This window comes from Ahaetulla prasina, chromosome 3 (genome assembly GCF_028640845.1).
Source record: "Ahaetulla prasina isolate Xishuangbanna chromosome 3, ASM2864084v1, whole genome shotgun sequence".
NCBI lineage: Eukaryota > Metazoa > Chordata > Lepidosauria > Squamata > Colubridae > Ahaetulla > Ahaetulla prasina.
The window spans coordinates 112,855,096-112,870,690 of NC_080541.1; the positions used below are offsets into that span (position 1 = coordinate 112,855,096).

Below are 15,595 nucleotides of genomic sequence, written 5' to 3' on the forward strand. Positions count from 1 at the left end.
TAAGGGTCTACCAGATCATTTAGATTGTCCAATTAATTTTTTTTTAGTGCTGAGTGGGCTTAAGTGTGAAGTTCATTCTTAGCCTATGCTGGAATGTTCTTTGTCCCTTCCTTCTTATGATCCTTTTCCTCCCTGCTTTCCTGTGGGCTTGATTTATCTCTTACTTCTCTGCCTTTATGTGTTCTATACTTGTATTGCCTACTTGCCTTTGATTTTCTTTTGCCTTGTGTCCAGTGGTGGGATTCAATTTTTTTAACAACCGGTTTTGTGGGCATGGCTTATTTTGGGGTGTGGCTAGCTGGTCATGTGACCGGGTGGGTGTGGCTGGCCGGTCATGTGATCAGGTAGGCGTGGCTGGCTGGTCATGTGACTGGGTGGGTGTGGCTAGCTGGTCATGTGACCGGGTGGCCATGGCTATGGGCATAGAAACTACTCAGAGGGCTAAAAAAAGTCATTTCTGACCAGTCCTTGCACTTTTGACCAGTCCTCACACTTATGACTGTCCTCACATTTTACGTTTGGCACCCTATTTTGTAACCGTAGTGAAGAGAAGCAGTTGTGAAATGAGCGACACGGTTAAGATTGCTGCAACAGGCATAAATGTGAAGATGGTCATAAATGCGAGGTCTGTTCAAAGGTGTCAGAACCTATCTGAAATCACTTTTTTCAGCCCTCTCGGTAGTCCCTATGCACATAGGGACTACTCAGAGGACTGAAAAAAGTGATTTCTGACAGGTTCTCACACTTTTGATCAGTCCTCACACTTATGACCGGTCATCATTTATGCCTGTTGCAGCATTTTTAATAGCCATGTCACTCATGTCACAACTGTGGTCTTCATGTGACCGGGTGGGCGTGGCCAGGTGGTCATGTAACATAGCTTCTTTGCCCTACTGAGAGTTTGCTGCAATATTCCTAAGTGTGAAAAATGGTCATAAGTCACTTTTTCAGTGCCATGCTTGTTAAATCAATTACCAGAACAAATCCATTCTCCCTCCCTCCTTCTCTCCATCTTTCTCCCCCCTTTCTCTCCTTCATCTTTCTCCCCCTCTTTCTCTCCTTAATCTCTTTCTTCCTCCTTCTCTTTCTCTCCTTCATCATTTTCTGCCCCCCTCTTTCTCTTCATCACTCTTTCTTCAAATGGGGTAGGGTAGGCTGGCCCTGCCCTGGTATTCTAACATTTCTTGCCTGAGAATTTCCTGTATATGAATCCTGTTGTGGAGTCTCATAAAATGACACAGTTTTCCCAATCAAGCAGTTATGTACAATTTTTTATTTAAAATGCATCACAGTGATTGTCAATTACACCTGCCCAGAGAGTCATCTCAGTTCTTCCAGAATTGGGATAGAGTTATCATATTGATTTGTGCTTTGTTGTCTTTGCAGTAACTGGTAAATTAGCCATTAGCTCTTGGGTATAAAAACGTATCTCAGAGTTATGGCTGCATTATAATCAAAAGAAATCTATGCTGCTCTTGAAAAAAATTCTCTTTAAAATTGGAGGGCGAGGTTGCATGTTCCATCTTACATTTGCTGGCAATATGGTAATTCTATTCTTTTTTTGGAGGAAAAGATTGTCTTCAAGGTTTTTTCTTTTCATTTAGCCATGGTATGAATGGGAATTGGAAAAGAGCAGTGTATTTTTGATGCATACTTAAAACAGTTGAGCAAATGAACTCAAAATTAGGAGTGCACTATAGGCGTTTTGAGAATGCGCTGTGTCAACTTTGACACAGAAAGGATGGCACTATGAGCAATTTTATTCAGCTCAATATGATAGAAAAAATAGAAAGATGGATGGATGGATAGATAGATAGATGATAGATAGCTAAATAGATGATAGATGATAAATAGATGATAGATAGGTAAATAGATTATAGATAGCTAAATAGATGATAGATAGATAGATAGATAGATAGATAGATAGATAGATAGATAGATAGATAGATAGATAGATAATTATCAATACGATGCCCAATGTTATTTTGGATAAAGCTCAACAAGGTGTCCATTTATTTAGGATATATCGCAGAGGCTGGTTTCATTTTTGTATCCAGGGGCTATATTAATAAACCAGGATCCAAAGTCTGCAAGGTCTCGGATCGGGAGGGCAGAGGTGCATAGATCAGGGGGTGGGCAGCCCCCCCGATCTATGCACTTCTGCCCTCCCGATCCGAGCACCATGCGGCTGCCGGCCGAAGCCTGCCTGCATCCAAGTGTCTCGCTGGCCAGCGAGGTGCTTCAATGGGCTGGCTAGAGGGACGCTTGGATGCAGGCAGGCTTCTGTCGGATCGGATCCATGCACCCTGCTCCCCACCCAATCCAAGCGCCACGTGATTAAAGCCCCCACCGACCAAAGCCTGTCTGCATCCAAGTGTCTCTCTAGCCAGCGATTAAAGCACCTCACTGGCCACGTGGCCAGCGAGGCGCTTTAATTGCTGGCTAGAGAGACGCTTGGATGGAGGCCTGCTTCGGTCGGTGGCCTCGCTGCGCACCGGATCCAAGTGCCACGCGGCCGACAGACACCAGCGACCAGGTGGGGAGGGGAGGGGCAAGGGGAGGGGTGAACCGGCAATTTAACAAACGGTTCGGCTGAACTGCCTAGAACCGGCAGAATCCCACCACTGCTTGTGTCCCATGCTGTCTTTTTATCCTCCCTTCCTACTTGTTTTTCTCCTGCCACCATTAGGTATTCATCTCTCCCTGCTATTCTCAGTTCCCCCCACCCACTCGCCTGTTGGTCTCCCATGCTGTTCTGTTGCCATTCTCAATCTGACACAGCAGTTCACTGACCCGCTGTGCTGAAATGCTCCACCAACACCAGTAGCTTCCAGTCGCACCGATGCTGTCCCATTGCTTTCCACGGTCCTCTCAGGATCTGCTTCGTTGTGCTGCCTCTCGCTGCCAGCTCTCCTGTCTGCTGCGCTGCCCTTGGCTCCTCAGCCACGTGGCTCCCATTTGTGCTATTTCTCCCAGCAACAGGACCGCCCGGATGGGCCATGGCAAGCTCGCCTCTCGTCTCCTCTCCACAGCCAGTTCTCTTCCTCCTCCTCCCTGCTCCTCTCTCTCTAACCAGCTCGCCTTTTCCTTCTCTGCCAGTCGTTGCTTTGCCCTCAGTTGGCTTGCCTCTGCCCCATGGATGGTTTTCCTCCCTGCTCCACAGCTGGGCCCCACTCGCTCACCGACTCGCCTTGTTGTTCTCTGCCAGTGTGTTTTGCCTCTCCACTCACCTCACTTCAATGGGTCTCCATACTCTTGGGAAGGCCTCTCTGGGTTCAGCTGGGCTTCTCTTAGCAGGCCAAGTTCGCTGTGGATCGTTTTCCTCCTATTTCTCCAGTCTTTCTTCTCCTTTTCCATTCTCCACTAATTTTTCTTTTTCTATGATTTATTCTATGATTTGTATTCCCCTCTCCACCTCTCCTCCTATCATTTATCTTACTTTAATAGCAACTATTCTCTTCTTTTTACTTCCTGCAATGTAACTATGCTTCCTCCATTGCTGCCATCTTAAATTTTAAGATATGTTATATTTAAGACTTGTTATATTTATTATACTCCCGATCTCCACCATAACTTGTTTGAGGAAGTGTGCGTTTATCGGCACCAAATGCCTATATATTTATTTTGTCAGCACCAAGTGCTGAAACGGGAGTGCGCACGCGGTGGAGGAGCACCAGAAACCAGAACAGCAGCTCCCCAGCACATGCATGAGTGCCGGAAACCAGAACAGCAACTGCGCACACCAGGCAACTGCTCTTCCAGTTTCTGGCGCTCCCCATGTGCGCACTCCCATTTTGGCACTCAGTGCCAAAAAGGTTCACCAACACTGCCATAGGCTACTTAAGCGGTTTCATGCCAGATACCCAGATAAGCCTAACTAACAACTTGTGTTTTCTTTCCTCCCCCTTGTTTCTTTTCTTCCATGTGGATCTCTCCTTCTCCTAAGGGGGATAGCATGTCAGATCCCCATAGATCCCTATCGGGATGCTGCAATTCTGGTGGGAGGGGGCATGGATGACATTTTATGATCTTTCCTGTTTCTGGCCTTTCCTTTACTTTGATATTCCTTCCTGGGAATGGGAAGGGGGAAGGATGAGCCTGGGGCCATCTGTTTTGTCTCAGCTCCGGAGGAACGAGCAAGCAGCTCCTAAGAGAACAACTTATCACCTTCTCGGCTCAAAGTTCTCACAACAACTTCACACCTGTGGATTGGCTCACCTCGGGCTGGATGGGAAGGGGGTTATACAACTTTTAACTTGTTTTAAGCTGGAATTTCAGATCCTGCCTACTCTTCTTGCTATCACTATCTCTCAATAAAAGTTCCTTTTGAAATGCTGCTTGTTTCAAGCATTCTGCTTTCTTGAGGAGATAGGAGATGCAAGTCCTTACAATGCCACTTCTACGTTTCACTGAGGTTATGGTGTACTTTTGGTGGTGCAGTGGGTAGTTTTTGCACTAAACATACTTTTTGGAACTATGGCCAAAAAATTCAACTTTGGTCTCCTCAGACCATAACACATTTTCCTACATGCTTTTGTCAGACTTGATGTAAGTTTTTGCAAAATATAGCCAGGTTTAGATGATCTTCTTTGTAAAAAAGGCTTCTGTCTTACCACTCTATCCCACAGCCCAGACATATGAAGAATACAGGACACTATTGTCACACATAGTGTACAATCAGTACTTGCTAGAAATTCCTGAAACTCTTTTAATATTGCTATAGTCCTCTTGGCAGCCTCTCAAACCAGCTTTCTTGTTTCTTCATCAATTCTGGAGGGACATTCAGTATTTGGTAATACTTCTGTTGCGCCATATTTTCTCCACTTTTTGATGACTGTCTTCACTGTGTTCTATGATATATCAAATGCCTTGGAATTTTGTTCCCTACTCTTCTCCTGACTGATACCTCCCAAGCACCCTTTTGATGCTTTGTAAGTTCTTTGCAGATCATGACTTTTACTGTAAGAGGCAACTGAGTAAATGTCAGAAAAAAATTTACCAGACCAGTTACCTTTATAAGGGCTTGATTAGAATCACTTTAATTGGTGGCAAATGACTACTAGTTAACTATCATTTTGAATGTGATTGGCTAATTCTGAACACAGCCACATCCCACATATGGCTGCATAAGTATGCATACCTTCTTACACCTTTTTCTGTACACTTATGCAAGTATATTATTCTAGTTTTTTATTGTTATTTCCCCTGTAAAAGATTTGTTTTTCCATTGAATTGTGCGGCTTGTATGTTATATTAAAGATCTAAAAAAATTGATGTGATCTGAACTTTTTACATCTTAAAAACCTGGCATTTTAACAATGGTGTGTAGACTTTTTATATCCACTATATCCACTTCTGCTTGTATTTTATTACAAATAGTCTTCAAAATGGCAATGAAAGTAAGCAATCTTATCTTAAAATGCCTCTCAAATCAATCACAGCAAGTTTCTGAGAGCTCTAGCATAGACTATCTGAACAAAATAACAATAATACTTTGACCACATTAAAGAGTGCTGCTAGATGTTATAAACAATTCTTCTTTGTCACATAGTCAACGAAAATGCTATGCAGTAATATGAACCAGTTAGCTCTGCTGCATTTCTAATACAATTTGTCTAATTTAGCTTCCCAGAAAAAAGGAGAAGTAGGGGTTTCATAGCCACAGAGACGGCAGAAGTGAAGCCATGACAAGGATTTTTTTTTCCTCATTCCAAACGTCTACAAGGGCCTTCATACATCTCCAGCTCTGGCTTCTAGAAATGAAAGCATCCATGAGATTCCAAAGTCTTTTCACCATAATGAAGAGGAATAATGTTGTGAGATGACACTTTGTTAAATAATAATCTATGATAATTTCTTACGTTTAGGCGCAAATTATAGAGCATGTATATTGCCTTTTGATTGTAGAGCCCAAGATGTTGGGTCTATAAAGCTCTATGTGGTTTGGGTTCAAGGTACTGAATCTCTGATTTTTAAATATATTCTATCAACTTCCTCTACCCAGTGTAGTATTATTATTATTATTATTATTATTATTATTATTATTATTATTATTATTATTATTATTATTATTATTATTTCAATTTTTATACCGCCCTTCTCCCGAAGGACTCAGGGCGGTGTACAGCCAGGTAAAACAAACAATATAATATACAGTTAAAATACGAATTAAAAAACTTATTAAATAATTGGCCTAAAACTTTGGAACATGAAAACTAAAACCCACTAAAAATTACTAGTAAAAATTTAAAACCAATAAAATTTAAAACCAATAAAATTTAAGCCAGCCCCGCGCGAATAAATAAGTATGTTTTTAATTCGCGGCGGAAGGTCCGAAGGTCAGGTATTTGGTGTAAGCCCGGGGGAAGCTCGTTCCAGAGGGTAGGAGCCCCCACAGAGAAGGATCTACCCCTGGGGGCCGCCAGCCGACATTCCTTGGCGGACGGCACCCTGAGAAGTCCCTCTCTGTGTGAGCGTACGGGTCGGTGGGAGGCATGAGGTAAGTACCCAGGCCCTAAGCCATGGAGCGCTTTAAAGGTAGTAACCAAAACCTTAAAGTGCACCTGGGAGACCACAGGTAGCCAGTGCAGTCTGCGCAGGAGTGGTGTCACGTGGGAGCTACGTGAAGCTCCCTCTATCACCCGCGCAGCTGCATTCTGAATTAACTGAAGCCTCGGAATGCACTTCAAGGGGAGCCCCATGTAGAGAGCATTACAATAATCCAAGCGGGAGGTAACGAGCGCATGAGTGACTGTGCACAAGGCATCCCGATCAAGGAAGGGGCGCAACTGACGAACCAGGCGAACCTGGTGAAAGGCCCTCCTGGAGACGGCCATCAAATGATCTTCAAACGACAGCCGTCCATCCAGGAGGACACCCAAGTTGCGCACCCTATCCTTTGGGGCCAATAACTCGCCTCCAACAGTCAGCTGCGGCTGCAGCTGACTGAATCGGGGTGCCGGCATCCACAGCCACTCCGTCTTGGAGGGATTAAGCTTGAGCCTGTTTCTCCCCATCCAGACCCGTACGGCTTCCAAACACCGGGACAGCACTTCAACAGCTTCGTTGGGTTGGCCTGGGGTGGAAAAGTACAGCTGAGTGTCGTCAGCGTACAGCTGGTATCTCACCCCAAAGCCACTGATGATCTCACCCAGCGGCTTCATATAGATGTTGAACAGAAGGGGCGAGAGAATCGACCCCTGTGGCACCCCACAAGTGAGGCACCTCGCGGCCGACCTCTGCCCCCCTGTCAACACCGTCTGCGACCGGTCGGAGAGATAGGAGGAGAACCACCGATAAACGGTGCCTCCCACTCCCAATCCCCCCAGCCGGCGCAGCAAGATACCATGGTCGATGGTATCAAAAGCCGCTGAGAGGTCTAATAGGACCAGGGCAGAGGAATAACCCCTGTCCCTGGCCCTCCAGAGATCATCCACCAACGCGACCAAAGCTGTCTCCGTGCTGTATCCAGGTCGGAAGCCGGACTGGAACAGGTCTAGATAGACATCTTCATCCAGATATTGGGGTAGCTGCCGCGCCACAGCACTCTCTACAACCTTCGCAACGAAGCGAAGGTTGGAGACCGGACGATAATTACCCAAAATAGCTGGGTCCAGGGAGGGCTTCTTGAGGAGGGGTCTCACCACCGCCTCTTTCAAGGCGGCAGGGAAAACCCCTTCCAACAAAGAAGCGTTGATAATCCCCTGGAGCCAGCCTCGTGTCACCTCCTGAGTGGCCAGCACCAGCCAGGAAGGACACGGGTCCAGTAAACATGTGGTGGCGTGGAGCCTCCCCAACAACCTGTCCACGTCCTCGGGAGTCACAAGATCAAACTCATCCCAAACAAACTCAACAAGACGTGCCTCCTCCCTCTCGCTTGGATCATCCCAATTTCGGTCCAGACCATCCCGGAGCTGAGCGATTTTATTGTATAGATAACCACTAAACTCCTCGGCACATCCCCGCAAAGGGTCATCCCGCACCTCCTGATGAAGGAGAGAGCGGATCACCCGAAACAGGGCGGCCGGGCGGTTATCTGCCGACGCAATGAGGGTGGAAGCGTAGGAACGCCTTGCCTCCCTCATTGCCACTAGGTAGGTCCTAGAATAGGACCTAACTAGTGTCCGATCAGCTTCGGAACGACTGGACCTCCAAGTACTCTCTAGGCGTCTTCTCTGGCGTTTCATCTCCCTCAGCCCCTCGGAGAACCAAGGGGCCGGACGAGATCTGCGCCGGGTCAGAGGCCGCAAAGGCATGACATGGTCCAAAGCCCCAGCCGCGGCCTGTTCCCAGGCCGCAACTAGTTCTTCAGCCGTGCCGTGGGCCAGATCCTCAGGAAATGGCCCAAGCTCCATCAGGAACCTCTCAGGGTCCATCAGGCGCCTGGGACGGAACCAACGTATTGGCTCCGTCTCCCTGCGGTGGTGGGTGGCGGTTCGGAAGTCCAGGCGAAGGAGGAAATGATCTGACCATGACACCTGTTCTGTTACAAAATCATCTAATTCCAGATCATTTAACCACTGTCCAGAGATATAGAGTAGGTCCAGTGTGCCTCCCCGCATGTGTGTAGGGCCATCATTTACTTGAATCAGGTCCAAGGCCGTCATGAAAGCCTGGAACTCCCGAGCTGCAGTCGATGACAAGCCGGTCGATGGCAAGTTGAAATCCCCCATGACTATAAGTCTGGGGGTCTCAACTGCCACCCCGGCAAGTACCTCCAGCAATTCAGGTAGGGCTGTAGTCATGTAGCAAGGAGCCAGGTACGTGATCAACAAGCCCAACTGATTCCTATGACCCCACCTCACAAAGAGGGATTCACAACCGGCAATCTTAGGAACAGTGGCCTCCCTAGGCTCTAGATCTTCCCTAATAACAACCGCCACCCCCCCACCCCTACCTTGGGCCCTCGGTTGATGGAATGCTCGGAAACCTGGAGGGCACAACTCGACCAGGGGGAACCCCCCCTCTGGGCCCAACCAGGTCTCCGTAATGCCCATAAGGTCCGCAGACTCCCCCTGAATAAGATCACAAATCAGGGGAGCTTTATTAACCACGGACCGAGCATTACATAACATCAATCGAAAACCCAGGCTCTGAGGGTCATGGCCGCCCGAGGAACGGGTAGGGACTGAGGGGCCGGAGCACGTGATCGCTTTCAAACAGTGTACTTGTCTACTCAAAAGTAATCTCACTGAATTAAACAGTATTAAGAATCATTTTCTATAACCAATGTTATTCCAACTTCTTGTTTTGATTTCTTTTTTGAGATATGATTCTAACTGCATTCCCTTTTCAAGGGTTAAGTGATTCACAAGGTAACTAGGAGGCATATCTGTATTTTTCGGCAATAACACATGTCCTTTGATTATATATTGAACTGTACCATATACCCCAGAATCAAATTTTATTTCCTGGCCACAGTTATAGGGAAACCAAATTACTATCAATACATATTATTATTTGGTATTAAAATCAATTTTCTTTAAAGTTTGGAGAGTTAAAAAACAGGCTAACTACATTAAATCATGATACTTAAAATATGCATTTTTAATTTTGATTCAAGTTTTTCTCATTATAAAGCCAATGATTTGCATTGATTTGGTGCCATCAAGAGATGCAAATATGTGATACATTTCATATTCAAAAGCCAATATTTGGACATGTTTTTATGTGTATGTGTGTCTAAATAAATAATAAGTTACATGCTTATTCTTTGTGTTGTAGTTTATTTATATATTTTTAAAAACAGATAAAACCTTAGGAAATGATAGCTGTGGCATCATTTGTAAGCTACTGTTTCTTTCATCAATCCAATTATTTTGGATTAAACCTTTATTCTGTATTGCTAGCTTTACCTAATGCTTTTTCTGCTAATAAAAGCTTTTCCTAAATGTCATCCCAAGTTAGTTTTTCCTATAATATCTTTTTATTTAATACACCTTTCCAGAACTTTTATCCATGGCCTTCTTTTCTTTAAGAATGGTCTCTTCTATCTTTCACCCAAACTGCTGTTTCAGTCTATTTACTATTCTGGCATAGTCTCAGCCATTCCATTTTTGAGGTTTCAGCCTTGTGAACCTCTTCCTAGTAAACTTTGCACCACTTTGCCTCTTACTTTAATCTTAGATTATATAAAAATAAAAAAAGAAAACATTAAGGTACTAATCATTTATGTAAGCTCATACATAATGCATGATTCATCTTGTACCTGCTTACAGGCAAAGACTTAAAACTACAAAACCAGCAATTAAATCAGTGAAGACCTGGACGGAAAAGGCAAAATTTAAGCTGCAGGCATGCTTTGACTGCACTGATTGGAATAACTTTGAAGATACCTCTGCAGACCTGGATGAACTCACAGATACTGTAACATCATATGTCAGCTTCTGTGAAGACCTATGTGTACCTACAAGGAACTTGCGAATACACAGTAACAAGAAACCTTGGTTTACACCTAAACTTAAGCAGCTACGACATTCCAAAGAGGACGCCTACAGAAAAGGTGATAAAATGCTGTACAATCAGGCCAGAAATGCACTAACAAGGGAGATAAGAGCAGCAAAAAGAAGCTACTCTGAAAAGCTAAAGAATCGGTTTTCAGCAAATGAACCAGCAAACATGTGGAAAACTCTTAAAAATATCACCGGCTATGGCAAACCTCCTTCCCAGGCTGAAGGTAATCAACAACTGGCAGATGACCTGAATGAGTTTTACTGCAGGTTTGAAAGGAAACTACAGCCACCTATCTCCACAACCCCCATCTCAAATACACCAACAACAGCCAAGCCTCCTACAACTGACCCCATTTCATTGGGTTCACAACCCCTAGTGATCACAGAAAAGGAAGTGCAGGACCTATTTCACAGACAAAAGCCAGGAAAAGCTCCAGGCCCAGACAAGATAACTCCTTCTTGCTTAAAAGTTTGTGCTGACCAATTGGCCCCCATTTTCACCCATATTTTCAATAAATCACTAGAGATGTGTTATGTTCCTTCTTGCTTCAAACGCTCTACCATCATCCCAGTGCCGAAGAAGCCCACCATCAAGGAACTGAATGACTACAGACCAGTTGCTTTAACATCTGTAGTCATGAAAACCTTTGAAAGGCTAGTACTTTCCTACCTGAAAACCATCACGGATCCGCTGTTAGACCCCTTGCAATTTGCATACCGAGCAAATAGATCAACAGATGATGCTGTTAATATGGCTCTGCACTACATCCTACAACATCTTGAGTCTCCAAAGACCTATGCAAGGGTCCTTTTTGTAGACTTTAGTTCAGCATTCAATACCATCATTCCAGACATTCTTCTAACTAAGCTAAACCAGCTACAGGTACTGGAACAGACTTGTAAGTGGATCACAAGCTTCCTAACAAACAGGAAGCAGCAGGTGAAGCTAAGCAAGATCACATCAAATACCTGTACAATTAGCACAGGGCCCCCCCAAGGCTGTGTGCTCTCTCCACTTCTCTTCTCTCTGAATACCAATGACTGCATCTCCAACGATCCATCTGTCAAACTACTGAAGTTCGCAGATGACACAACAGTGATCAGTCTCATTCGAGACAATGACGAATCCGCATATAGACGAGAGGTCGAATGACTAGCCTTGTGGTGCAACCAAAACAATCTGGAACTGAACACACTCAAAACCGTAGAAATGGTGGTAGACTTTAGGAGAAACCCTTCCATACTTCCACCTCTCACAATACTAGACAACACAGTATCAACAGTAGAAACCTTTCAATTTCTAGGTTCTATCATATCGCAAGATCTAAAATGGACAGCTAACATCAAAAACATCATCAAAAAAGGACAACAAAGAATGTTCTTTCTGCGCCAACTCAGTAAGCTCAAACTGCCCAAGGAGCTGCTGATTCAGTTCTACAGAGGAATTACTGAATCTGTCATTTGCACCTCTATAACTGTCTGGTTCGGTTCTGCAACCCAACAAGAAAGACATAGACTTCAGAGGATAATTAGAACTTCAGAAAAAATAATTGCTACCAACCTACCTTCCATTGAGGACCTGTATACTGCACGAATCAAGAAGAGGGCCGTGAAAATATTTACAGATCCCTCACATCCAGGACATAAACTGTTTCAACTCCTACCCTCAAAACGACGCTATAGAGCACTGCACACCAGAACAACTAGACACAAGAACAGTTTTTTCCTGAAGGCCATCACTCTGCTAAACAAATAATTCCCTCAACACTGTCAAACTATTTACTAAATCTGCACTACTATTAATCTTCTCATCGTTCCCATCACCAATCTCTTTCCACTTATGACTGTATGACTGTAACTTTGTTGCTGGCAATCCTTATGATTTATATTGATATATTGACCATCATTTGTGTTGTAAATGTTGTACCTTGATGAATGTATCTTTTCTTTATGTACACTGAGAGCATATGCACCAAGGCAAATTCCTTGTGTGTCCAATCACACTTGGCCAATAAAATTTTATTCTATTCTATTCTATACTGTAAAAAAAGTATGCTTGCAATATTATCTATATCAAAAAAAAAAAAAAAAGCAACGAAGATGTTAAAGTCTATTCCACAAAACAAAAATAGAAGTGAGTACCTTCAAATCCAATAGGAAAGAATCTGATTCAAAGCTGGTACTAGATGAAAAGACAAAATTCCCTGGAATATAAGATACATTAATGATTAAGTTTTAGTGTAAAAGTTTATCATAGTCCCTATTTACCTTATTGTAGCTACTCTCCTATTCCTCTCTGATACTCTTCAGAATGAGCAACATAATTGTTTCACATTTTTCATTAACCAATTTGTGCTGATTTCAGTTTAGTAAAAACCTTGAAGATTTTCTGCTACGAAGACTACTAAGATATATATAAACAAATAGTCAATATAAAGTACTTTCGTGGTAGAGACTATCAAGGTCTAAAGATAAATTTAGATTTAAAAGGACAAAGTTGTTTTCTATTTTTAGTAGTCTTAATAAAAATTAAGTCCATTGGGAATTGGGCAGTCTAGAAATATTGCAAAAATAATATTTTATTTGCACTAAGAGCCAGGTTTGTAGACTACATTATTTTTTTCTTATTAAATTGTCATTGTTTTATATATATATATATATATATATATATATATATATATATATATATATTGAGGTTTTCGCGGGTGTTTGTATGTAGGTCTTTGGTTATTCGGGTTTTCTCCCTCGTAAAATTGGAAGTGTCTTGGCGACGTTTCGACAGTCTCATTCGTCATCTTCAGGCTGGTGTTTTTTCAGCTTTGTGCTTCTAGGAGCAATGTGTGATCGCAGCTGTTTCTTCCTTTTAACTGCTAGTGGGGGTTTGAACTGAGTTGGGAGTTTGGCTGTGTTCTGATTGGGTGGAGGTGTCTATCTTTCCAGCTCCATGGCGTTCCTCGCCGTTGTGTCCAAGGAAACATTGTTGAGGTGAGCATTTGGGCTGAAGTAGAGCCCCCCGGAAAGCCCCAGGAAAGTTTCTGGAGGCTTGAGGGTGAGTGCTCCTTCTCAAGCTCGGAAAAGTCCGGATCCGGAGTGCTTCTGCCTTAATGGCAGAACAAAACGCTGCATCCACTTCTGCGATCGATATGGACCTGTGAATGGATTTTTAGCGCAGATGGAGCAAAAACAGAAGTACTGGCAGTTATTTGTAAGGAAATTCTAACGCCCTAACCAGAGGATACTTTGTTGGAAAGATCGGAGACGAGGAAAGGAAATGGTGTTTTGTTCTTTGAAAGCGAAAGTTAAGGAAGTGCTCGTTAAAGCTGCTGGTGTTGAAGCTACACAAGTATATAAGAAGAGATTAAGTAAATGGAATGAACAAGAACTGATTTATTTTTTATTATAGTGTTCAAGAGGAGAAGATTTACTGAATTTTTCCATTCTTTTTTATTTCTCTTTGCCATTTGGTAGATTATAGCTTAACAGGAAATGGCTTTTAAGCAAACAAAGCCAAATACCAAGGATTGTGAAATCTCTTTAGCTCAAATACAGAAGTTAAAAGATGATCTTAAGGAATATTTAAGGGCTTTTTTAAAGGAACTCTGGGAGGTTCAAATTTCTGTAATAGATCAAAAATTTAATGAAATGGAAAAAGAAATATTGGATTTTAAAAATATGATGGAAACTCAGAATAAGGATTTGGAAAGTGTAGCGGATGCAGTTAAACATTTATCAGATTATACTATTCAGATGAATGAAAGAATGAAAGAACTTAATCAAGTTAATTTGGATTTGAAAAGGAAAATAGAGGAGGTTCAAATGAATCAAGTTAATTTGAATTTAGAAAACAAAATAGAGGGAATACAGGTTAAGATGGATAGGGCAGATGAAGAAATGGTTATATTACAATATAGGTTAATGGAGTATGCCGTAAGGGTGAGAGGATTGAAGGAATGTAAGCAGGAGAATTTTAAAAAGATTTTTACACAGGCTTTTGCACAGATAACTGGAGAGAATCCAGAAGATTTTGAAGTTAATATTGAAAAAAATTATCATGTTAACTCCTGGCTGGCTAGACAGAGGCAATTACCAAGAGATGTGGTGATTTATTTTACAATTAAGAAGATTAGGTATGGAATCTTACAAGCATTTTATAAAAATAAATTTCAAATATTAGGACAAGATATAATAATGATGAAGGAAATTCCTCCTAAAATGTTAAGAAAGAGAAAAGAATTTGCCTTTTTAGTGGATGAACTTAAGAAATATCAGATACAGTTTAGATGGGATGTTCCAGCTGGTTTAATAGTGAATTATAAAGGAAGAAAGTATTGCCTTAGTCTTAAAGCAAGAGATTTTTATATTAATTTTATATTACTATTAAAGGCTGGAAATCCTTTGTTGCTAGAAGCTAAATTGATTGGTGTCGAGATGGCAAAAAAATGGGATAAGGATGTAATACAAATACAAGATAAGGGGAGGGGAGGAGAAATATTGGAGAAAATAGGGGAATTAAAAGAACAAGGTGAGATTCGTGTAATTTCTAAATTAAAGGGTGTTTCTATCTATGGGAAAGGATTTTTTTTTAATATAATAAAAGAAGAAAGTCAAAATAATTTAAAAGTTGGAGATGTGATTGTAATGATGTTATTTGTTTATATATGGTTTAATTGTTAATAATTGATTTATTTTGGATATAAGTTGGAAATGTAATTTTAATAATGTTATTTGATTAATTAAGAGTGAGATATATAATTGGAATTTTATTGTTAAGAAAAGTGGTTAAGGATTTAGAAAATGCTTATTAATTTAAATGTTGGAATTATATATGTTGAGATTGTTTAGAAAATGTTTAGAATACAATGTTGGGAATATGGGAAAGAACGAGTTAAATGTTAGATTTAAACAAATTAAAAGGATGATGTTTATTTGATGGACATACAAATATGGACTATAAGGTATATTTCCTAATTGATTTTTGATCGCCAAATACATTTTAGAAAGCAAACATGGATTATAAGGTATATTGAAGAATAACTCTTGATGGTGTAATATTGGAAGTTGGAATACTGCTTATTGTTGAAGAATGGACAGTAAAAATTATTAACTTAGATGGCAATGTGGAAATATCATATTTGAAAGACTGC

At 41.9% G+C, this 15,595-nt stretch overlaps 1 protein-coding gene across 5 annotated transcripts in view; it reads right to left on the minus strand.

The window, feature by feature from the left end:
• The window catches only part of DELE1 (DAP3 binding cell death enhancer 1), a 139,382-nt gene that overhangs the window by 97,346 nt on the left and 26,441 nt on the right, over positions 1–15,595 (minus strand). For 4 of the 5 annotated variants that reach the window (XM_058179201.1, XM_058179200.1, XM_058179204.1 and 1 more), the window contains exon 5: positions 12,594–12,655. The exons of the other annotated variant lie outside the window; for it this stretch is intronic. In XM_058179201.1, the coding sequence (XP_058035184.1) occupies positions 12,594–12,655 (62 nt within the window). The remainder of the gene's footprint in view (positions 1–12,593; positions 12,656–15,595) is intronic. 5 annotated transcript variants of the gene reach the window in all.